Raw genomic sequence first — 25175 nt, 5'->3', positions numbered from 1 at the left:
CATGCACTTGATAAGGGCCACAGAAAATTCATTAGTGTCCCTTTTGAAGGTTTAATGTATTCCTTATTGTAAGGTAATAATTTAGGAAGAAGGGCACAAATGGACTTTCAATATCTAAATCGAACAGTCAACACTAGTTTCACTTGACATCTAATTCAATACTAGGAAAGCCAACACTATTCCAGCAGAATCACAATTGTTATTGTTTTATCATTAGTAATATTCCAGCAGAATTTTTGAAGACATGTACTTGCATTTTAATATAAATGGACAGCCTAAACCACTTAAATGATGATCATACACAGGGTACAGATGTTAGTGTACCAAAACCAAAGCAGGCTTGTGCTTATTAAAAGGCCATTCCTCTCTTATTGCATACATGCCAGGGTGTTTCAACTGAGAGTAACACACTGCATTCAACTGAGCTATCTTACCAAAAACAGGGTATGTTGTTTCTCAAGCTCTTTCCTGGATTTGAATCCAAAACAAATCTTTCATATTGAAAGTGTAGAGAGATGATGATAGCAATTCCCATTGTTTTTACAATCCATATGCAGTCAATAATTCTTTTCCATCCATGTTGAATGTGGCATTGGCATTTTAGGTCTACAGTTGGCATGTGACTCAACATAACACTTATTTTTCCTTTCTTTTAAAAATACACATTTTTAAAACATAAAAGACAACTATAAACTATTTTGAATGAAAACATGAAAAACCCCTCACATTTTAGAAGTGGAAGCTGCTTAAAAAAAACAAAAACATTTTTTGTTGTTTGGTTAAAAATCATGAATTATTATCTGGACCAACAACGATTATAAAACCTATGAGTTGGTAGAACCAACTTTATAGCAGACAATTATATCGTTTGAGAGTATTTAGCTAATACTTTAACTGATTAAATTTGATAAAAAATGCCGTTGTTAGTTATTTGATATGTATTTACTTTTTCAGTGTATATGAACTTCAGACGAATACAAGGTACTAGGTGTGTAACGATTCTAAAATGTCCTATTCCATCTCAATGCGTAATTCACAGATACGCTCTGAAAAACGACATAATTGGTTATGGCACCCCAGCCACATCCTGGCAGCCCGCTGAGCGTGCTCTATATCTGCTCAGCATCTCCACGCTACACTTATGTCACGTGGACAAATGGTCTGAGTTCACTGACATGTGGTCCCTGGCCCAACAGACCACACTGCTGTGGCCCTCCAGGGGTGTTTTAACAAGCAAGTTCTGGGGGCACTAACAGGGGGACCTGATGGAAACTTGATTATATTTCATGTATTATTAAAACTTAAATAATTTATTTTGATTTACAGTCATCTTAATTAAACTCAACAGAAAAAAAGTTCTAGCCTGTTCTTGTTTCTTGTTTCAAACATGTACCTTTGATATATCTTTTATTCATCTTTTATATTATGTTTTGTATATGTTTTATATATGTTTAATATATTTTTGTTATTTTTACTGGAAAAATACTATATAGCCGTGATAGCTGTCGTGGTAGGAAATGGTCAATACCAAAAACTTCCAGGGACAATTTTTTCTCCCAGTCCAGCCCTGCACACATAGACACACACGTGCATGGACAAAGCAGGCAGTGATCAACAGCGTGTACGTGTTTTCAATGAATAAATCAAATCTGGCAAAACATTTCACCAGACTGCTATACGGCAAACACACTTTACTGCAGTAAAGAAACTTACACGTGGAATATGATAAGCTCAGGATAAATGAATCAAGCAGTTCACCTCACATGAAGAAGGTGTAGCCTATATATAAGAAAAATATAAGAGCGAGCCTATTAAGCCCTATATGAAATAAAAACAAATGCCATTAACTACATTAGGCTAGAGTTGTGCAATTTACATATTATTATTATTTATAATAACATTAATTAAAAGACAACATGAATTAGTTTTTCTATCACCAATAATGACACAAAAACTTGTATTACTTTTAAAAATTGTGAAAGAATTGGGATGAATCAAATTGTAGGTCCTGAATTAAACCGAATCGTGAGATTCATGAAGCATTACAACCCTACTAAGTACTACAATACATGGAAAATACTAATAAACCTTAAAATGTAAAATAGCATGCAAACTTCAACAATGATGATATCATTCAACTTAAATATCCATTATACAATGGATCACTAACATGTGCAATGAATCCTGTTCTTTTATATTTGAAATGTTTATAAAATGTTTGTTTCTCAAGTGGATTAACATTGTTATGATTTGATTCTGTATTTGAAAATAAAGTGTGCTCTGTTGAAGTACTGGTTCCTATCATTTCAACATCATTTTGAGCGGTAATGGACGCAGGGTTCTGGATATTAAGGTCAGATGTGCTTGACTGATCTGAAAAATCAAGACCAAATGTATAGGATTTGTGTGATGAATTAAAACATGATTCAAGACCAAATTCAGAAAAAGGAGAGTATGGTGACAAAGTAGTGAATTCACTTTGAGATGTTGCTGAGTCAGGAGATGATGGCTTGTAATGAGTCATAAAGTCAACCTCATCAAGGTAAGAAGAGTCATCAAACAATAATATGGGACTGGCTGGTATCTCTTCTGGCTCTTTACTTTCCAACTGGTTGGATGATACATTATTGTGATGAATACCTCGCACCACATCTGCATATGATAACGTTTTTGAAGCGAACAAGGCTCTGGTTGAGATTACGTCAGTTTTGTTAAGACTAGCATTATTTTCTGAAGTAAAAGAATCTGGTGTATCTGGTCTGCTATGACCAAGGTTTTCTTCCAAATTATAATCGAAATCCCCAATTTCTGGGTGATCTGAATGAGATGAAGAATGTCTCCTATGATAATATTTCAAGAAATAGTTACAATGTTGACCCATCAATTGACCAATAGTCAAAGGTGGTTCAGTCAGAGATTCTTCATCAGAAACTACGGACGCTGGAGAAGATGTTCTGAAGTCCAACAGCCATTCTTGCATTAGCGCATAGTCAAATTCAGATGACACTGATTCTGGGGACAATGATCTGCAGCTAAATAACCTGTCGAGTTCAAGGTCTGATATATCTGATTGTGGCGACAGTGCTCTAGTCTCATCAAAGAGATTTTCCAAGAAAAAATCATCAGTGCCTTCCCAGTCTGAGAGAGTTGAGGATGGTGTACAAGACCTATGCCCAGAAAAGCAATGAAGCTGTGTAACATCAAAGGTTCTGAACTGGGGGACAGGTGAGTCTGGAGAGAGGGGCCTGGAATCAAATTGAAATGCTGCTGAGTCAGGAGATGATGCCTTGTACTTAGTGATCAAGTTGGCCTCATCAAAGAGATTTTCCAAGAAGAAATCAGTGCCTTCCCAGTCTGAGACAGTTGATGATGGTGTACAAGACCTATGCCCTGAGAAATTATGACGCTGTGTAACACCAATTGTTCTGAACTGGGGGACAGGTGAGTCTGGAGGGAGAGGCCTGCATTCACTTTGAGATGTTGCTGAGTCAGGAGACGATGGCTTGTACTGAGTGATAAAGTCAACCTCATCAAGGTAAGAAGAGTCATCAAACAATAATATGGGACTGGCTGGTATCTCTTCTGGCTCTTTACTTTCCAACTGGTTGGATGATACATTATTGTGATGAATACCTTGCACCACATCTGCATATGATAAAGTTTTTGAAGCGAACAAGGCTCTGGTTGAGATTACGTCAGTTTTGTTAAGACTAGCATTATTTTCTGAAGTAAAATAATCTGGTGTATCTGGTCTGCTATGACCAAGGTTTTCTTCCAAATTATAATCGAAATCCCCAATTTCTGGGTGATCTGAATGAGATGAAGAATGTCTCCTATGATAATATTTCAAGAAATAGTTACAATGTTGACCCATCAATTGACCAATAGTCAAAGGTGGTTCAGTCAGAGATTCTTCATCAGAAACTACAGACGCTGGAGAAGATGTTCTGAAGTCCAACAGCCATTCTTGCATTAGCGCATAGTCAAATTCAGATGACACTGATTCTGGGGACAATGATCTGCAGCTAAATAACCTGTCGAGTTCAAGGTCTGATATATCTGATTGTGGCGACAGTGCTCTAGTCTCATCAAAGAGATTTTCCAAGAAAAGATCATCAGTGCCTTCCCAGTCTGAGAGAGTTGAGGATGGTGTACAAGACCTATGCCCAGAAAAGCGATGAAGCTGTGTAACATCAAAGGTTCTGAACTGGGGGACAGGTGAGTCTGGAGAGAGGGGCCTGGAATCAAATTGAAATGCTGCTGAGTCAGGAGATGATGCCTTGTACTTAGTGATCAAGTTGGCCTCATCAAAGAGATTTTCATAGAAGAAATCAGTGCCTTCCCAGTCTGAGACAGTTGATGATGGTGTACAAGACCTATAACCTGAGAAATTATGACGCTGTGTAACACCAATTGTTCTGAACTGGGGGACCGGTGAGTCTGGAGGGAGGAGCCTGCATTCACTTTGAGATGTTGCTGAGTCAGGAGACGATGGCTTGTACTGAGTGATAAAGTCAACCTCATCAAGGTAAGAAGAGTCATCAAACAATAATATGGGACTGGCTGGTATCTCTTCTGGCTCTTTACTTTCCAACTGGTTGGATGATACATTATTGTGATGAATACCTCGCACCACATCTGCATATGATAAAGTTTTTGAAGCGAACAAGGCTCTGGTTGAGATTACGTCAGTTTTGTTAAGACTAGCATTATTTTCTGAAGTAAAAGAATCTGGTGTATCTGGTCTGCTATGACCAAGGTTTTCTTCCAAATTATAATCGAAATCCCCAATTTCTGGGTGATCTGAATGAGATGAAGAATGTCTCCTATGATAATATTTCAAGAAATAGTTACAATGTTGACACATCAATTGACCAATAGTCAAAGGTGGTTCAGTCAGAGATTCTTCATCAGAAACTACAGACGCTGGAGAAGATGTTCTGAAGTCCAACAACCATTCTTGCATTAGCGCATAGTCAAATTCAGTTGACACTGATTCTGGGGACAATGATCTGCAGCTAAATAACCTGTCGAGTTCAAGGTCTGATATATCTGATTGTGGCGACTGTGCTCTAGTCTCATCAAAGAGATTTTCCAAGAAAAGATCATCAGTGCCTTCCCAGTCTGAGAGAGTTGAGGATGGTGTACAAGACCTATGCCCAGAAAAGCAATGAAGCTGTGTAACATCAAAGGTTCTGAACTGGGGGACAGGTGAGTCTGGAGAGAGGGGCCTGGAATCAAATTGAAATGTTGCTGAGTCAGGAGAAGATGCCTTGTACTTAGTGATCAAGTTGGCCTCATTAAAGAGATTTTCCAAGAAGAAATCAGTGCCTTCCCAGTCTGAGACAGTTGATGATGGTGTACAAGACCTATGCCCTGAGAAATTATGACGCTGTGTAACACCAATTGTTCTGAACTGGGGGACCGGTGAGTCTGGAGGGAGAGGCCTGCATTCACTTTGAGATGTTGCTGAGTCAGGAGACGATGGCTTGTACTGAGTGATAAAGTCAACCTCATCAAGGGAAGAAGAGTCATCAAACAATAATATGGGACTGGCTGGTATCTCTTCTGGCTCTTTACTTTCCAATTGGTTGGATGATACATTATTGTGATGAATACCTCGCACCACATCTGCATATGATAACGTTTTTGAAGCGAACAAGGCTCTGGTTGAGATTACGTCAGTTTTGTTAAGACTAGCATTATTTTCTGAAGTAAAATAATCTGGTGTATGTGGTCTGCTATGACCAAGGTTTTCTTCCAAATTATAATCGAAATCCCCAATTTCTGGGTGATCTGAATGAGATGAAGAATGTCTCCTATGATAATATTTCAAGAAATAGTTACAATGTTGACACATCAATTGACCAATAGTCAAAGGTGGTTCAGTCAGAGATTCTTCATCAGAAACTACAGACGCTGGAGAAGATGTTCTGAAGTCCAACAGCCATTCTTGCATTAGCGCATAGTCAAATTCAGATGACACTGATTCTGGGGACAATGATCTGCAGCTAAATAACCTGTCGAGTTCAAGGTCTGATATATCTGATTGTGGCGACAGTGCTCTAGTCTCATCAAAGAGATTTTCCAAGAAAAAATCATCAGTGCCTTCCCAGTCTGAGAGAGTTGAGGATGGTGTACAAGACCTATGCCCAGAAAAGCAATGAAGCTGTGTAACATCAAAGGTTCTGAACTGGGGGACAGGTGAGTCTGGAGAGAGGGGCCTGGAATCAAATTGAAATGTTGCTGAGTCAGGAGATGATGCCTTGTACTTAGTGATCAAGTTGGCCTCATCAAAGAGATTTTCCAAGAAGAAATCAGTGCCTTCCCAGTCTGAGACAGTTGATGATGGTGTACAAGACCTATAACCTGAGAAATTATGACGCTGTGTAACACCAATTGTTCTGAACTGGGGGACAGGTGAGTCTGGAGGGAGGGGCCTGCATTCACTTTGAGATGTTGCTGAGTCAGGAGACGATGGCTTGTACTGAGTGATAAAGTCAACCTCATCAAGGTAAGAAGAGTCATCAAACAATAATATGGGACTGGCTGGTATCTCTTCTGGCTCTTTACTTTCCAACTGGTTGGATGATACATTATTGTGATGAATACCTTGCACCACATCTGCATATGATAAAGTTTTTGAAGCGAACAAGGCTCTGGTTGAGATTACGTCAGTTTTGTTAAGACTAGCATTATTTTCTGAAGTAAAATAATCTGGTGTATCTGGTCTGCTATGACCAAGGTTTTCTTCCAAATTATAATCGAAATCCCCAATTTCTGGGTGATCTGAATGAGATGAAGAATGTCTCCTATGATAATATTTCAAGAAATAGTTACAATGTTGACCCATCAATTGACCAATAGTCAAAGGTGGTTCAGTCAGAGATTCTTCATCAGAAACTACAGACGCTGGAGAAGATGTTCTGAAGTCCAACAACCATTCTTGCATTAGCGCATAGTCAAATTCAGATGACACTGATTCTGGGGACAATGATCTGCAGCTAAATAACCTGTCGAGTTCAAGGTCTGATATATCTGATTGTGGCGACAGTGCTCTAGTCTCATCAAAGAGATTTTCCAAGAAAAAATCATCAGTGCCTTCCCAGTCTGAGAGAGTTGAGGATGGTGTACAAGACCTATGCCCAGAAAAGCGATGAAGCTGTGTAACATCAAAGGTTCTGAACTGGGGGACAGGTGAGTCTAGAGAGAGGGGCCTGGAATCAAATTGAAATGCTGCTGAGTCAGGAGATGATGCCTTGTACTTAGTGATCAAGTTGGCCTCATCAAAGAGATTTTCCAAGAAGAAATCAGTGCCTTCCCAGTCTGAGACAGTTGATGATGGTGTACAAGACCTATAACCTGAGAAATTATGACGCTGTGTAACACCAATTGTTCTGAACTGGGGGACAGGTGAGTCTGGAGGGAGGGGCCTGCATTCACTTTGAGATGTTGCTGAGTCAGGAGACGATGGCTTGTACTGAGTGATAAAGTCAACCTCATCAAGGTAAGAAGAGTCATCAAACAATAATATGGGACTGGCTGGTATCTCTTCTGGCTCTTTACTTTCCAACTGGTTGGATGATACATTATTGTGATGAATACCTCGCACCACATCTGCATATGATAAAGTTTTTGAAGCGAACAAGGCTCTGGTTGAGATTACGTCAGTTTTGTTAAGACTAGCATTATTTTCTGAAGTAAAAGAATCTGGTGTATCTGGTCTGCTATGACCAAGGTTTTCTTCCAAATTATAATCGAAATCCCCAATTTCTGAGGGATCTGAATGAGATGAAGAATGTCTCCTATGATAATATTTCAAGAAATAGTTACAATGTTGACGCATCAATTGACCAATAGTCAAAGGTGGTTCAGTCAGAGATTCTTCATCAGAAACTACAGACGCTGGAGAAGATGTTCTGAAGTCCAACAACCATTCTTGCATTAGCGCATAGTCAAATTCAGTTGACACTGATTCTGGGGACAATGATCTGCAGCTAAATAACCTGTCGAGTTCAAGGTCTGATATATCTGATTGTGGCGACTGTGCTCTAGTCTCATCAAAGAGATTTTCCAAGAAAAGATCATCAGTGCCTTCCCAGTCTGAGAGAGTTGAGGATGGTGTACAAGACCTATGCCCAGAAAAGCAATGAAGCTGTGTAACATCAAAGGTTCTGAACTGGGGGACAGGTGAGTCTGGAGAGAGGGGCCTGGAATCAAATTGAAATGTTGCTGAGTCAGGAGAAGATGCCTTGTACTTAGTGATCAAGTTGGCCTCATTAAAGAGATTTTCCAAGAAGAAATCAGTGCCTTCCCAGTCTGAGACAGTTGATGATGGTGTACAAGACCTATGCCCTGAGAAATTATGACGCTGTGTAACACCAATTGTTCTGAACTGGGGGACCGGTGAGTCTGGAGGGAGAGGCCTGCATTCACTTTGAGATGTTGCTGAGTCAGGAGACGATGGCTTGTACTGAGTGATAAAGTCAACCTCATCAAGGTAAGAAGAGTCATCAAACAATAATATGGGACTGGCTGGTATCTCTTCTGGCTCTTTACTTTCCAACTGGTTGGATGATACATTATTGTGATGAATACCTTGCACCACATCTGCATATGATAAAGTTTTTGAAGCGAACAAGGCTCTGGTTGAGATTACGTCAGTTTTGTTAAGACTAGCATTATTTTCTGAAGTAAAATAATCTGGTGTATCTGGTCTGCTATGACCAAGGTTTTCTTCCAAATTATAATCGAAATCCCCAATTTCTGGGTGATCTGAATGAGATGAAGAATGTCTCCTATGATAATATTTCAAGAAATAGTTACAATGTTGACCCATCAATTGACCAATAGTCAAAGGTGGTTCAGTCAGAGATTCTTCATCAGAAACTACAGACGCTGGAGAAGATGTTCTGAAGTCCAACAGCCATTCTTGCATTAGCGCATAGTCAAATTCAGATGACACTGATTCTGGGGACAATGATCTGCAGCTAAATAACCTGTCGAGTTCAAGGTCTGATATATCTGATTGTGGCGACAGTGCTCTAGTCTCATCAAAGAGATTTTCCAAGAAAAAATCATCAGTGCCTTCCCAGTCTGAGAGAGTTGAGGATGGTGTACAAGACCTATGCCCAGAAAAGCGATGAAGCTGTGTAACATCAAAGGTTCTGAACTGGGGGACAGGTGAGTCTGGAGAGAGGGGCCTGGAATCAAATTGAAATGTTGCTGAGTCAGGAGATGATGCCTTGTACTTAGTGATCAAGTTGGCCTCATCAAAGAGATTTTCCAAGAAGAAATCAGTGCCTTCCCAGTCTGAGACAGTTGATGATGGTGTACAAGACCTATAACCTGAGAAATTATGACGCTGTGTAACACCAATTGTTCTGAACTGGGGGACCGGTGAGTCTGGAGGGAGGGGCCTGCATTCACTTTGAGATGTTGCTGAGTCAGGAGACGATGGCTTGTACTGAGTGATAAAGTCAACCTCATCAAGGTAAGAAGAGTCATCAAACAATAATATGGGACTGGCTGGTATCTCTTCTGGCTCTTTACTTTCCAACTGGTTGGATGATACATTATTGTGATGAATACCTCGCACCACATCTGCATATGATAAAGTTTTTGAAGCGAACAAGGCTCTGGTTGAGATTACGTCAGTTTTGTTAAGACTAGCATTATTTTCTGAAGTAAAAGAATCTGGTGTATCTGGTCTGCTATGACCAAGGTTTTCTTCCAAATTATAATCGAAATCCCCAATTTCTGAGGGATCTGAATGAGATGAAGAATGTCTCCTATGATAATATTTCAAGAAATAGTTACAATGTTGACGCATCAATTGACCAATAGTCAAAGGTGGTTCAGTCAGAGATTCTTCATCAGAAACTACAGACGCTGGAGAAGATGTTCTGAAGTCCAACAACCATTCTTGCATTAGCGCATAGTCAAATTCAGTTGACACTGATTCTGGGGACAATGATCTGCAGCTAAATAACCTGTCGAGTTCAAGGTCTGATATATCTGATTGTGGCGACTGTGCTCTAGTCTCATCAAAGAGATTTTCCAAGAAAAAATCATCAGTGCCTTCCCAGTCTGAGAGAGTTGAGGATGGTGTACAAGACCTATGCCCAGAAAAGCAATGAAGCTGTGTAACATCAAACGTTCTGAACTGCGGGACAGGTGAGTCTGGAGAGAGGGGCCTGGAATCAAATTGAAATGTTGCTGAGTCAGGAGAAGATGCCTTGTACTTAGTGATCAAGTTGGCCTCATTAAAGAGATTTTCCAAGAAGAAATCAGTGCCTTCCCAGTCTGAGACAGTTGATGATGGTGTACAAGACCTATGCCCTGAGAAATTATGACGCTGTGTAACACCAATTGTTCTGAACTGGGGGACCGGTGAGTCTGGAGGGAGAGGCCTGCATTCACTTTGAGATGTTGCTGAGTCAGGAGACGATGGCTTGTACTGATTGATAAAGTCAACCTCATCAAGGGAAGAAGAGTCATCAAACAATAATATGGGACTGGCTGGTATCTCTTCTGGCTCTTTACTTTCCAACTGGTTGGATGATACATTATTGTGATGAATACCTCGCACCACATCTGCATATGATAAAGTTTTTGAAGCGAACAAGGCTCTGGTTGAGATTACGTCAGTTTTGTTAAGACTAGCATTATTTTCTGAAGTAAAATAATCTGGTGTATCTGGTCTGCTATGACCAAGGTTTTCTTCCAAATTATAATCGAAGTCCCCAATTTCTGGGTGATCTGAATGAGATGAAGAATGTCTCATATGATAATATTTCAAGAAATAGTTACAATGTTGACCCATCAATTGACCAATAGTCAAAGGTGGTTCAGTCAGAGATTCTTCATCAGAAACTACAGACGCTGGAGAAGATGTTCTGAAGTCTAACAACCATTCTTGCATTAGCGCATAGTCAAATTCAGATGACACTGATTCTGGGGACAATGATCTGCAGCTAAATAACCTGTCGAGTTCAAGGTCTGATATATCTGATTGTGGCGACAGTGCTCTAGTCTCATCAAAGAGATTTTCCAAGAAAAAATCATCAGTGCCTTCCCAGTCTGAGAGAGTTGATGATGGTGTACAAGACCTATGCCCAGAAAAGCAATGAAGCTGTGTAACATCAAAGGTTCTGAACTGGGGGACAGGTGAGTCTGGAGAGAGGGGCCTGGAATCAAATTGAAATGTTGCTGAGTCAGGAGATGATGCCTTGTACTTAGTGATCAAGTTGGCCTCATTAAAGAGATTTTCCAAGAAGAAATCAGTGCCTTCCCAGTCTGAGACAGTTGATGATGGTGTACAAGACCTATAACCTGAGAAATTATGACGCTGTGTAACACCAATTGTTCTGAACTGGGGGACCGGTGAGTCTGGAGGGAGAGGCCTGCATTCACTTTGAGATGTTGCTGAGTCAGGAGACGATGGCTTGTACTGAGTGATAAAGTCAACCTCATCAAGGTAAGAAGAGTCATCAAACAATAATATGGGACTGGCTGGTATCTCTTCTGGCTCTTTACTTTCCAACTGGTTGGATGATACATTATTGTGATGAATACCTCGCACCACATCTGCATATGATAAAGTTTTTGAAGCGAACAAGGCTCTGGTTGAGATTACGTCAGTTTTGTTAAGACTAGCATTATTTTCTGAAGTAAAAGAATCTGGTGTATCTGGTCTGCTATGACCAAGGTTTTCTTCCAAATTATAACCGAAATCCCCAATTTCTGAGGGATCTGAATGAGATGAAGAATGTCTCCTATGATAATATTTCAAGAAATAGTTACAATGTTGACCCATCAATTGACCAATAGTCAAAGGTGGTTCAGTCAGAGATTCTTCATCAGAAACTACAGACGCTGGAGAAGATGTTCTGAAGTCCAACAGCCATTCTTGCATTAGCGCATAGTCAAATTCAGATGACACTGATTCTGGGGACAATGATCTGCAGCTAAATAACCTGTCGAGTTCAAGGTCTGATACATCTGATTGTGGCGACAGTGCTCTAGTCTCATCAAAGAGATTTTCCAAGAAAAAATCATCAGTGCCTTCCCAGTCTGAGAGAGTTGATGATGGTGTACAAGACCTATGCCCAGAAAAGCAATGAAGCTGTGTAACATCAAAGGTCCTGAACTGGGGGACAGGTGAGTCTGGAGAGAGGGGCCTGCATTCACTTTGAGATGATGCTGAGTCAGGAGATGGTCGCCTGCACTTTGTGACTAAGTTGGCTTCATCAATGTAAGAATCATCTGTCATCAATATGGGACTTACTGGTCTCTCATCCAGCTCTTTGATTTCCAACACATTATATGATACATTTTGTAAATGAATACCTTGAACCACATCTGCATAAGTCAGTGTTCTTGAACTTAAAACATTCTCTGTTGAGATCACATCAGTTTTTCTAAGACTAACTCTGATTTCCGGATTCATGGAAATGTTTTTTGGAGTTAATGGTTCATTATTTACTTTCACTATATTTGCAATGGAACATGAAACATTAGATGTATTTGACGTACCTTTTTCATTTGGTTTCGTTTCAACTTTCTTAGAACATATTTTTCCCAGAAAGTTTAACACATACTTTGGCCTCTGGATTAATTTAAACACATTTGGTCTAAAAGTATTTTCATTTTTCTCTCGTGTGGTAGGAATTTTATTGAGAGGCTGGTCGTATGTGTCATTAGTGCACTGAAATTGTGTTATTGGTGTGTCATGCTTGTTATTCGTTCTCAAATTAAACAGTCTTCTCTCACGCCCAGTACTTCTGTTTTTGTAATGATGCTCTGCTATAGTTTCTTCTGTTTGTTTTACTAACAACTTTGAATTAAGTTGGTCCTTATTATTATTTTGAAAAGTCACATTAGTGTTATCTAATTGTTTAGCACTTGGCGACAATTGCATTTTTGAAAACCAGTAATCTAAATATGACTGTTTTTCTGGGATGTTTGGTGTTGAGAATTTGGTAGGGTAAACTGGAAATTGCATTTCATTGGAACTAGTAATTTCCATATCATATCCTGACCTGAATGCTGCACAAGTGTCAACAATATCCTCAGACAATAGGGTTATTCTTGCATCTGATATTGTTGGGGTAAAAAAATCTGAGATCGGTGTTGGTCCAGATCGATTAGAATTAGAGTATAACAAAAAATAATCACACGTTTGATGCCTTAACTGAGATCGGATTGACTCTGAGAGTGCCAGTTCAAGAAATGAGAAACTACATTGTGAAATTTCTGAATCTGGTGAGCAAGCCCTACAGCGATCCACATCTTTGTATTCCTCATTATTTTCTATATTATTCATCATGCTGGCAGTGCTGTAGCATTTAGTCTTCCAAATATTTGTACTAAAGCAACACGTTGTCTCTGGTGGTGATGAGCTAAAGTACTCAGTGCTAGTGGGTTTATCTTTAATTTGGACACTGTCATAGTTAACAGAACAGTAATCTGTTGAGTCACATGTCACAAATGCAGACTGTGTTTGTAGCTTTCTGGTTGGTTGAAATATTTTGTTAAATTCCACTGCCTTTAGAGATGTAGAAATAAGTGGCTTTGATGTGTGGGCCCAATCCTCATTCTCATCAATAAACATCAAGTCCTCCATATATCCATCTAGGTAATCTTGAGATCTTGCAAAAAATGTAAACACATTTCCGATGTTTGGCCTTTCTATTACATTGTCATAATACTTTTGTTTGAGGAAAGAGTCAGCAGCAGTAGGACCTTTTCTCTGAGATGCCAATATTTCTACATTGATTTCGTCTTCTGTCCTTGCCAAGGGTGCACTGTGAAGTTGCATCATACACCCCATGTTGTTACAAACATCGTCAAAGTCACACTCAGCCTGCTGTGACTCTACAAGGCTTAGACCAAAGTCTTTCATTATTATTGATGGTGATGTATTCGCACCAAGTTGTTTGCTGCGATCTAATGTCAAACCAAAATGTTCGGATGGGAGAATCTGTTCCATGTCATTTTGGCTTGGACACAGAGGACCTCTTGTGGCTTTCCCAGTCTTGGAACAACTTGAGTCTCTCTCTTTGCATTTAGTATTCATTTCCAGTTGGTTTTCCACTTCTGCTTCTTTTACTGGAGGGAATTTACTTACTTGGTCATCCTCTAGGGTATAATTGGTAGGCTCTTGTATATTAACATCATCAGGGTTCCAAAGGCTGGGATTTAATTCTCTGTAGATGAGGACAAAAACAACACATTTTTATATCAAATAATGACTTTGATAATGTCTAATACTGAAACAGACAATAATTACTGTGGAATCTCAAGCTCCTCCAATAGGTCATGTATGCTTTCCGAGTGAGTGTGTTCGACAGGCTCTGCCCAGGATGGAATATCCAGCAAAGATGCAACTGAAAGGTCTTCTTCAGAAACAGCCGGAGGAGGTCGGCGCTCTCCACCTTCAATCCGTCTAACAACTCGAGGACTATCTACATCTTCTTGCACTGAAGACAAGGCTACTGACACTGTCAAAGAACAATATTGTGAGTCAGTGAAATGTAATATTTCTTTAAATTGACAATACACTTCCATACCTTCACTGTGATCAAGTGTCTTCTCAATCTCTGCATAGGTCCTTGATGTTTGTTCAACTACGGACTTGTTCATTTGCGTTTCAATGAGATGTACTATGTCCATGCGGTTGATTTTTGTAAGTCTTTTTACCAAGCAACCCTCTGTCAATGACCAGATAATCAATAATAAAGACATTGATTTATGTTTATGATGATCGATTTTTGATGACAACAAATATTTTACATACCAGTGGCATGTTTTCCTTCCCTTTCAACCCATCGCTGAAGCAAGGCGTGGCTCTGTTCCTGAAGTGAATTGGGATTTTCTGTTCTAATGACTTGGATGTCATCTTCACTAAACTCAAGTTCCCTTGCAAGCTCTGGGTGAATAACAGAAACATTAAAAAGGCTGAACTATTATTTTCAGAGATACATTTCAGTAAGTTTCCGACATACCAGTCCAGCTGAAGCCAAGAAGATCTGCGATGATTGTCAAAGTTTCCTCTTTTCTGTCAGCATCATCCTGCCAATCTACTAAAAAGCCACCATATTATGTTAAAGTGTGTATTATTCCTTCAAAAAAGGCAAGTGTTCAATACAAATCAATAAAAAAACAATATGATTTAATACAAACTGAATCAATAAGTTGCTGTTGTTTTGAGCAACTTTGTCAATGTAGGCATGCATAAAACAAATGGGAATGTTTTGGGATGATCTTTGTCAGTTTTACTATAATAATCATGGGATGGCATTTGTGCAGCCACTTGACTTTTAGAAAAACTGAATGCTGTATTAGTAGTGTTTTAGTAAGCTTTATCCGGACAATTTAAGTGTATTGTTAAGGTATGGGATTGGAACAATGCTGTTATTCAATCTTGAGATTTTGAACATACAGAAGTACATAGGCCAAATATAAAAAAGAAAATACATGACAAATATGCAACAATGTTAACAATATACCATTGATAGACATGAAAATCAGACATACATGAAAAACCATAGACAACAGAAAAACAAATGGTTGTGGAGACCTAACCATACCTGGTGTATATTCTGAAGTTTGATCAACGGCGACTCTCTGCATCTGAGTTTCTACAGTATCATCCCAGGATGGCCTGGATTCAAATACATCCTCCTTTTCAAAAGAAGACTGGATAGAAACTAAAGGATGGGCATCTGAATCTGAGATTTGTGGGTCTGGGATGTCATAAGTAAAAATAACAGAATCTGGGCTCCTATGACTGGTGCTACTTGAATCCAAAGAAAATCTAGTGGAGGATTTTGTAGACTGGGAAATTTCAGTTTGTCTTGTAAAATTAAATGAGTAAGGGTGCACTTGTGCTGCAGGTTTGTGGCTAGGTAAGGACACATGATGGCCACATTTTATATTGGTTTTGCTGCTTTCAGAGTAAGTTCTACTGTTTTTATCCACATTTTTCCTTTTACTGTCACCTTCCGTCTCTGATCTTGTTCTGCGATTCAAGACGTAGCTTTCATTAGAATCAATACTTGCTCCTGAGGTTGGAAGTGAATCTAAGTTTTGAAGGTCAATTTCAATCACTGAGCACTGATCTTCATCACATTCTTCTTCATCATCTTCCTCGGATGACTCTGAGGATTTATTGCACTGTTTTACATGCACCATATGAGACTGTGCCTCCGACTGAAGGTCAGCAATAGTAGTGTCAAGATCCAGACCAAGATTTTCAAGTATCTCATTATCATTTTGAATGTTTGTTACCCAAGCTGTGGGTGAACCAAGCTGAACCGCTACAGAGCTGCCGAGGTTACTTGAGCAGAGTGATTTCTGAGACATGTTGAATGTTGTAGCTTTAGGGGTTGGAACTTGATAATTATTTTCAGCGTGAGAAATTATTGATGTGTCCTCTGTGTTTTCCTCTTCAAGTGGTTGCTCTATTTGTAAAAATACAAATGGTTCTATTTCGTCACCAGCTTGCCTAATGGTCATGTCAATGGCCCCACCTCTTGTCATTTCAAATAGTTTTCCCTCCTGGAACTGAAACGGATCTGTTTTGGGTTTTCCCATATTGGAAGTTTGAACATTCACGGGGCCTGTACATTCAGATTGAGGATGAATGAGGATCTCGGCATCTGACCAAAGACTGGTTTCAAGGCATGCACTGGAGGATAACTGTGTTGAACATTCTTGAATGTGTTTCTTACTTTCAACTTCTTGTTCCATTTCATCAAATGTTTTAATTTGTGCAGCCATTTTGAACATTTCTGGAGTAAAATCTTTATTTCTGGTATCATCAATATAAGCATTATCATTATTTATTTTGGATGATCCAAAATCATTAGTTCCTTCGGATTCAATCTGTTCATTTCCATCACTGTGAATTGTTTGGTCAAAAGCATAGCAGGCTTTGAGCTGTGGGTCATAATCTTCATACACAGCAAACTTTGCTTCACTGAACTTTGTTTCAGTAGGACTTCCCTCAAGTGAATCTTGACAAGGTGATTCATTAGTAGGACTTGGTTCAATTGAATCTGGAGATGTCTTTGAAGATTGATCCTCTATCACAGGACTTGACTCCAGTGAGTCCTGCTGAGAGCAATCACTAACTTGTTTATCAAAGTCCTCACCGTCCAGCTCCTTCAGACTGTCTGGCCTCTGTGGCTTTTGCTCATATTCTGATGCTTTGACATTTGAATCAGAATTAACTGTACTTTCATATTTTTTGTCCAGAACAGAGTCTTTAGAACATAGCTCATCCTTTACATTGGGTTTAAACAAGTCACTGCCAAACGTTGGGTCTTTGGTGTCCACCAGGAAGATTGTCTTCTCTTGGGATGAATCAGCTGATGATTCTACAGGAAAATCTTTAGGCAAAATATCTTGCGTAAAGTCCTGATGAATTGCCTCTTCTGTTTGATGAGGCTGGACATTTGTTGTTGTTTCTTTCTTACAAAAATCTAAATCACAACTGAGTAATGAGATCATACCTGACATATCTTTATCTACATGTGTTTTAGTCGTTCTTTTAATTATAATTTCATTGAATTGCGTTTCCACTGCAGAACCTGGTGATTCATCCCACTCAGAAAATTGCACCCCACTTACCCTATCTTCTAACTTCCTGTTCTTGACAGTGACTCGCACAGGGCTCTCACGAGAACAACATTCATCTGGAAGATTTTGTATTTCCACTGGATTTTCCAGCATGTATTGCTCCAAATCACCACTGAGAAGGGAAATGATACCTGACATGTTTTCAGTTACATTCTGTTTTTCTGATGTTTTTTTGTTAATTCGTATTTCTTGACATGGTGCTTCCAAGACAGGACTCTGCTGATTTTTATTAGATAGTTTATTTGAATCTTTCTCTCTGCCATTTTCTGTTTTGTTAGTTTTATCAACACTTTGTTCATAAACAAGAGTGTTGTCTTCCCCTGTAATAAGTGATCTTTTTTCTTCAGGGGTAGACTGTCTTATGTCAAAATAAGTTTCAGACTGTGTTTGCTCAGAGTTGTCAATGACAATATGCTCATCTAACAAATTACCAAATGTTGAAGTCGTTTCAAAACGCCTGTCTTTATCTGAATCCGGCACAAACGACGTGTCTGACGACTGTTGGCCTCTTTCTGAGCTTGTTACAACTCTTTGTTTATTGGCAAAACCACCCTTTATTTTTTTGGTATCAATGTCTGTATCTAATGAGCTTGGTTTATCTGGAAGCTGTTCGAAGTCATCGATGAGCAGTGAGTCCATTCCTGATATGTGTTTCTCTTTTGATTCAATGGTATATTTTTCAATCAGTGATTCTTTTTCATCACCTTCAGCATACATACAATTCTTGGTAACAGACAATAGCTCTTCATTTCTATCAAAGGCAAATCTCCTTTCTTCAGGTTTATCTTTAGTTAAAATGACCTCCTCAAATGTCTCCTGAACCATGTCCTTTTCCTCTTCTTCTCGGGTTGGTGTGTTTTGTAGGCACTCATCTAATTGTTTGTTCAAGAGGGTTGCCATCCCTGACATATCCTTTACTGTTGATAAAATCTTTGCACCTTTGTGTCTTTCAATGCAAACTTCTTGAAACTCTTGTTCTGCTGCCATACGTTTCACACTGCCAATAGCTGTATCTTTGTGTTTGACTTCATCAATATATATTGCTTCATTTGAAACAGAAATGTTGTCTCTCTGTCTTGAGTAACTCAGCATTTCTTCAGTAATCTGACCTGTTACAAGAAGCTGCTCATAATTTTCACCATCCCCAGAACACGAGTCAATATCGTCAGTGAATATTTCTGTCTCAGGTTCTTCCATCTGGTACCCCTTATCATCTGAAGTATTTTTGAAAAGTTGGTACTCGAGGTTATCCTCCAGTTCAGCTTTTATATCGGCACTGAAATCCTCAGAAGGTCTGCGGTCTGGACTGATCTGCATGTCTTGGGAGCTTCTGGCAGTGTTAATGACTGGCCCGTCTAATGTCAATGAGCTGCCATGTGAGTCTGACAACTCTCCCTCACCGGGGTCAGTGGCAGTGGGCTCGTCAATGATTGGTTCATGTTCAGTCGGTTGGGTCCAATCCGCATTTTCACATGTAACTGCCGCAATGCAAGCAGCACTTATGTGCTCCAATAGGCCTTTATTTTTTCTGATGTTCTGTTTAGTTTTAAATGATTCAGTTTGTTCGTTAACAGACAATGTTTCTTTCTCTAATATTTTTTGCGTTGCTTTTTGAGGAGTAGTTGGTTGGTCACTGGTGTCCATCTCATTATTACAAGTTGTTTCTAAAATTAAGGGGGTGTCTTTGAGAGCATGTACTTCTAATTGCTCATTTGAGAAACTATGTTGATCTTTAATTGTGGTTTTCTTGTCTAAGGACTCTGCCTGTGTTAAAAATGAAGAGAAGGAATCTTCTAATAATGGCAAAGTTTTGCTTTGAGGTTTAGCTGACTCTGACTCGTCCTCTGACAAAGGCAGAACACCATCCTCATTAACCACGACAATGTCAGCAAATGTTACTTTCTTCTCTACTGGAAGTAGTGGTTCTTCATGCTGCTCTTTCGTAGGGCTTTGTGACTCAGCCATATGGTGAATATCAGCTTGTATTATGAATTCTTTTGAAAAGTCTTGTTCTGCAATAGAATCTCTATCAAGTGATTCCGATAATAAAGTCGAAGGTGAGGTAGCCATACGTTTTTGCTCAGTTGGTGTTTGACCTGTCTGAAATGTTTTCATCAGTTCTTTAACAGATAAGGCCTGACTTTTATCTTCATGTGTTGTAGTCTCTGAGCTGTGAGTCTGATTGATAGAAGAATTCACCGACTGATCAATGCTTTCCTCTTTTTGAAACTCTTGTAAGTGAATGTTTTGCTTAGCATTCTTGTCAGGATATTCTGTAGTCTCTACTTTGACTGGCACAGACGATTCACACAAAGCAGGAACAGCTTTGTGCTCAAAAAGTCCAGTTTTATTTTTTGATGGATCTTGCCCAGTCTGGAATGCTTTCATTAACTCTTTGACAGACATGGTTTCCTCTAATCGCTCAGTCTGTGATCTTGGTGATTTAGGGGACCTGGAAACTTTGGGCAATTCTGGCATGTTGTCCTCTGTTGTCGGCCCATCTTCTATGTGGAAAACCTGTGCAACTGTATATTTCTGCCTTTCCTCGTCTTCAAGCTTGTTCTGTAAAGCCTTAACTCTGTCACTTATAGACCCAATAGAGGTTTCAACTACAAGAGGGGAAACAGGGGGCTCTGCAGCTGAGGATGGTTTGACCTGTACCTGAAGCACAGTGTCACCATCTAAGGACTCAACTGAGCTCATACATTCTAACTCTCCCTCTGAGCTACTGCATCCAGATCGCTCTCTCTCCCGAAGTTTTTTCCGAATAGGTTTCTTGACATCGGGAGGCCGCAGCTTGCCATCACAGTTTACTTCTTGACAAGAACTTTGGAGAAGATCATCTTGGGAGGCACTTGTTGATATGGATTTCTGTTCCTCAGAGGGGACACTGTTAATGATGTTTTCAGTGGTTATTTTTTTGCTTTTCTCACACAAGACTTCCACTTGGTTATTATCCCTCTCATTGGCAGTAATTTGAGACACTGAAACTGGTTTATCTTGGTCATCTTGGTCATAACATTTAGAAGGATAGAATTGGGTTGTTTCCGTTTTCAGTCTGGACTGTTCCACAGCGACTAAAAGATCATCCACTGATAATCTAGCTCCAACTCTCTCAACATTTGTTAAAAGCTCTGTGTGGTCAGCAGCTGTTGTGGATGTTCTGATGTCTGACATGTCAGACAGAAGGTCAGGGCTTGCAAGTGTTGCAGGATCAAGAGTTTGACCAACTCTTAAGGAGAATGTTGACTCAGATTCATCATCTTTCAATACAAAAACTTCAACCAAAAATATTAAAAAAAAGGGACAAATTAAGTGGGAGAAGAGAGACACAAAAAACTGCGATCAAACATTGACATCAAATGTCCATCTTCATTTGTGAGAGCAAAGAGAGGAAAAAGAGTCTTTGAGGCAAGGCCAAAAGGGAGATGAAATGGTGATCCAGAGAAGGAAGTAAAGGAGCGTAAGCAAAGGTTGAAATAAGGAAACAGGTCGAGTTGAGAGGAATAATCTTATTTGGTTGACTTAAAGATAAACACTGATAACATAGATAACAAAAACAAATAAAGCAACAGAAATTCTCAAGATTGTTGTGGGCATGAAAATCCATGTCTTTTCAATAAATAATATTGGAATTAGAAATCAAGATGGATAAAACAAGTAAATAATGTAACAAAAAAAGGACATTCTAGATAGTGTATTGAATTAATACTATCTTATAAGTGTTGTTTGCGTGCATATTGTTGTTTATTAAAGTGTACTAAATGTGAATGTCACAGCTTAGAGTGGTTTCACTGATGTAGATGGATGAAGATAGTTGGTGTGAATCCCTCAATTGTTCAGGACTGGTCCGAGGTAGAAAATGTTTAAATGGTAGTCATCTGGACCCTGTTTGTTAAATCAAGACATTTCAACTGCTATGAGGAAGTCATTTTCAAGATGAGGGTACTAGACTAGATTTGTCCTTGGGAAAAGACAGCCAAGTGATGAAAAAAAAAAGTTTTAGCCTGACATTCCACAGTTTTTTTATGTGTCATTCTAATTCCAGATTTTTCTTTGCCTGTCCATACTTGATTAGCATTTGACTGCCTCGATTTTTCACTTGACCAAGGTTTGAGGAAGCTGTTGCACACAGAAGTTAGATTATACCTTCACCCACCATTTACTTTCAAAAATTCATTTTCAATTCATTCAGATCAGAACTTACTTACAGCAGTCAAAAAGCCTTAAACCCTTAAACAGATGATTACCTTTGAAACCTTTTCTACCATGGATGAATATAGCATGGATGTAATCAAAAGAAATACAATAAATAAATAAAAATAGAAATGCTACTATCAATAACAATAAAAAGCAGACAGTTGCAGTCTGTATTTGTTAATAAAGAAAAGCAGGAGCAAGCGAGGTTAATCTAATGAGCAAGGAATGCGGATGGGGAGCAATGCAAATAAATATATTCAAATTAAATGTATGGGTTTGCACGCATGCAAATTTCAAGTTGTCATTGTAAGGATTGGATTCAATAATTAACTGATATATGAAGATATACATATTTGACATATTAGCAGAAATGTACAATATGATCTATTTTTTTCCTATAATTTCAAAACAGTCAACATATGTTGATAATATAATAGTATACTTACATTTCTTGTCACTCTTTTCACTCTGTAAAAACAGACAAATCTTCAATATTGCGGATATTTAAACTATCTACTGTTCAGTAGTCAATGTTTTTTTACCTCATCGTCTGCATCTTGGTCTGAATCAGATTCCTGTAAAAAAAAATAAGACAAATGGAATACTGCAGAAACAGAAACAACAACAAAACTATAGAAATATATGTATAATTCAATAACAACAAATTTCAGATAAAAACAGACCTTTGAATATGTTGGTAGGGTGATATTGAGGTTGCAGATAGCATTGAGATTAAGACTGCGATAGGTGCGTGGTTCCTTTGTGAAAGACAGACGTCCACATGGCTCCTGTGAAGTGTCCCGGATCTGTATAGTAATGTGACATATAATTAGTATTTTAATGAAAAAAATTATGTTTTTAAAATATTTAACTTTATTATCAGTTTATGTCAGTGGGGCAAAAGTGGCTCAGTGGTAGTGTATTGGTACAACATCTCTGCAGTTTGAACCCGGTTCAGAGCAGTGCTGTCATTTTTCTTGGGCAAGACACTTCACCTGACTTTTCTCATTCATAAATGTGGTTGTGTGAGTGAGCGGCCTTTGGTTTCCATTGGTTTACCGCAAACTAGAAGCAGCTTGCTGCCACCGAGTGTGGCGGAAATTAAAAATGACTTAAGTGTAGAGCTATGAGAGCTTTGAGATGCTTGTCAAGATTGAAATGCACAATACAAATTTATGGCATTATTATTATAATCCAAGTATGAAGCATACTTTTATGAAGAGGGCTAATCTGTTTTCCTTGAATGCGAAGAAGCTGAAAACATGATGCTGTCCACTCTTGGTTAGAGGAACTAGGTTTCCAAAGCAGTCAGCAAATATAGGTTTTCCTTCCAGAACCTGTGTAAAGCAAGTTTTTATCATAAACATAATTCCATAGCATTTCCGGTGTAATATTCAAATTGTATTATTATTTGATGTGGGTTTTACAAAAACATTTATCCTCAAAATGCACCTCGACATCTCTGCTGCGTGCAACCTCTGTGAAGTTCTCTTGCTGTTCCAACGTCTTGTCCATCTTGTCATCAGTCATACAGAAGCAACGCAGTCGGGCCTCAATAGGGTCTAACGTCTTGGCAAAAATGACAAACTTGGCCATATAAGGCACACAAATGATCTCTCTGTAAAGCTGTGTGCCGAAGCTAACTGATTCTTGCGTTTGTCTGCAGTCAATAAGCCAAAACCTGGAAATATAAAACAAACATAATCAAGTTATTGATTAAACTTTTCATTTATTTTAATTTACAATACAAGTGTTTTGAAAATGTACCTTGCTGATACATTTGTAGTAAAGGAAACACATTGGTTAACAAAAGTTAGAGGCGTAGATCCTGTAATGTCCTCCCACTGAGCTGGAGTTGTTCCACCTGAAACAAGGTCAAGATAATAAAAAAAAGTTGTTAAAGTAGTGTAAATTAGGAAAGTATAAAGCTAGTCTAATGTATTATATAAAAATAATCAGTTGGACTCAACTGGACAGTTTTTACATTTTTTTTTTTTAAAGAAGACATTTCGACTCTCACCCAAACATCATTCTTAATCTGGAGATCTAGTCTGAGAACTCAGATTCTTATCCTACTCCGGGTTGTGTAAAACCCACCAACCGGGTAGAATGTCCTGATGATAGCCTTGTTTATTTGTTTACATCATCTAAGTTCACTTGAAACTAATCTTCTTTGTTACCCTAACCCAGGGGTGTCCAAACTTTTTTCACCAAGGGCCGCATTTTGAAACTTAAACTGGGCAGAGGGCCACAAACAATTTGACGATGTCAAATTTGTTGAATGACAAAGTGAATCATTCAAAATTTTGCATTTCACGTAATTGCGATGAGCCTCAACACCTTTAATTAGACTTGTAACATTAATATTAGGTTGGTATAACATCAATGTGCCTGAATTTTCCCAATTTCCCAATAAAAAGTAATACTTTTTGTTGTTTGGGCCAACATAGCAGGAAGCTGGAGGGCCAACAAAAATTGGTCTGAGGCCCGCATTTGGTCCCCGGGCCCTAGTTTGGACATGCCTGCCCTAACCACTCTGTAATACAGCCTTTTGTGTAGTTGAGTTGCAGTCAGTAAACAATAGGATTTATATGGTAACAAAGAAGTGTTCATTTAGCCTCTTCAGTGCTAAATGTAGACAGTGTAAACAAAGATAAATAGATATAGAAATAGCTTTTCATACTAGGTTGGCAGAAACTTTGGATGAAAGTTAAGAAAACAGTGTCCTGATGACTACAATTGAATATTTTTCTACTATAAACACTCCTGGACCTACGAGGGATTAAATTTTTTTTTTGCTAGTCTGATCATTTGTACGATACTTACCAGTAATACTGCAAAGCAATCTTAAAGTTTGTGTCTCGCCAGTGAAGGCTGTGTTCTGATCCTCATTGTTGGAGTGCTTGGGAATTGGGATTGTCATAGTAATAGGCTTGTGGAACTTTCTCCGTCTTGGCTCTAATGTTACAATTGGACTAAATATTGCTTTATTACCAAGGCATTTTCTCACTGTGTCAACATCAATTGGCTGGGCCTGTGGCAAAATACAACAATACTAAGTATACAGTTCCTCTATCTCAAATATTTAATTTTGATGTATATCTCGTCTTCTGTACCTGGAGACCCACTCGTATTTTTTTGGTAAGTGCTCCTTCAGGGAACACAGCCTGAACCTGAGGCACCAGAGTGCTGCTGAGGACCCCTCCCTCTGGACCAATCAGATGGCTGTCTTGTTTAACACGCGACACCACTGCAAAATACTGCGGGAAGTCTCGTGTGATGATTCGGCATATTCTTTTCTTCTCTAGTTCTTCAGGAGAATCAAGCTC

The 25175-nt window shown here is 38.9% G+C and overlaps 2 protein-coding genes across 14 annotated transcripts in view; both read right to left on the bottom strand.

The window, feature by feature from the left end:
- ank2a (ankyrin 2a, neuronal) overlaps positions 1–25175 on the bottom strand; it is a 56512-nt gene that overhangs the window by 5756 nt on the left and 25581 nt on the right. For 12 of the 13 annotated variants that reach the window (XM_072462874.1, XM_072462880.1, XM_072462877.1 and 9 more), the window contains 13 exons: positions 24963–25174; positions 24673–24880; positions 23614–23710; positions 23299–23527; positions 23058–23183; positions 22530–22652; positions 22389–22421; positions 22293–22314; positions 15009–15086; positions 14801–14932; positions 14574–14714; positions 14294–14504; positions 14132–14210 (listed from right to left, as the gene is read on the bottom strand). In XM_072462874.1, coding sequence (XP_072318975.1) covers positions 14132–14210; positions 14294–14504; positions 14574–14714; positions 14801–14932; positions 15009–15086; positions 22293–22314; positions 22389–22421; positions 22530–22652; positions 23058–23183; positions 23299–23527; positions 23614–23710; positions 24673–24880; positions 24963–25174 — 1691 coding nt within the window. The remainder of the gene's footprint in view (positions 1–14131; positions 14211–14293; positions 14505–14573; positions 14715–14800; positions 14933–15008; positions 15087–22292; positions 22315–22388; positions 22422–22529; positions 22653–23057; positions 23184–23298; positions 23528–23613; positions 23711–24672; positions 24881–24962; position 25175) is intronic. The other variant, XM_072462875.1, reaches the window with a different exon arrangement.
- On the bottom strand, positions 475–12289 carry LOC140377462 (uncharacterized). The gene is made up of 2 exons (XM_072462873.1): positions 11328–12289; positions 475–11111 (listed from the first exon to the last, which is right to left on the bottom strand). Exons 1-2 carry the CDS (start codon positions 12272–12274, stop codon positions 2135–2137), a joined length of 9924 nt encoding a protein of 3307 aa, XP_072318974.1. The 5' UTR covers positions 12275–12289; the 3' UTR covers positions 475–2134.

This window comes from Eucyclogobius newberryi, unplaced genomic scaffold (genome assembly GCF_026437365.1).
Source record: "Eucyclogobius newberryi isolate DKJ021-1_F unplaced genomic scaffold, fEucNew1.0.hap1 SCAF_4, whole genome shotgun sequence".
NCBI classification, from domain to species: domain Eukaryota; kingdom Metazoa; phylum Chordata; class Actinopteri; order Gobiiformes; family Gobiidae; genus Eucyclogobius; species Eucyclogobius newberryi.
This window is presented reverse-complemented; position numbering and strand designations above follow the sequence as displayed.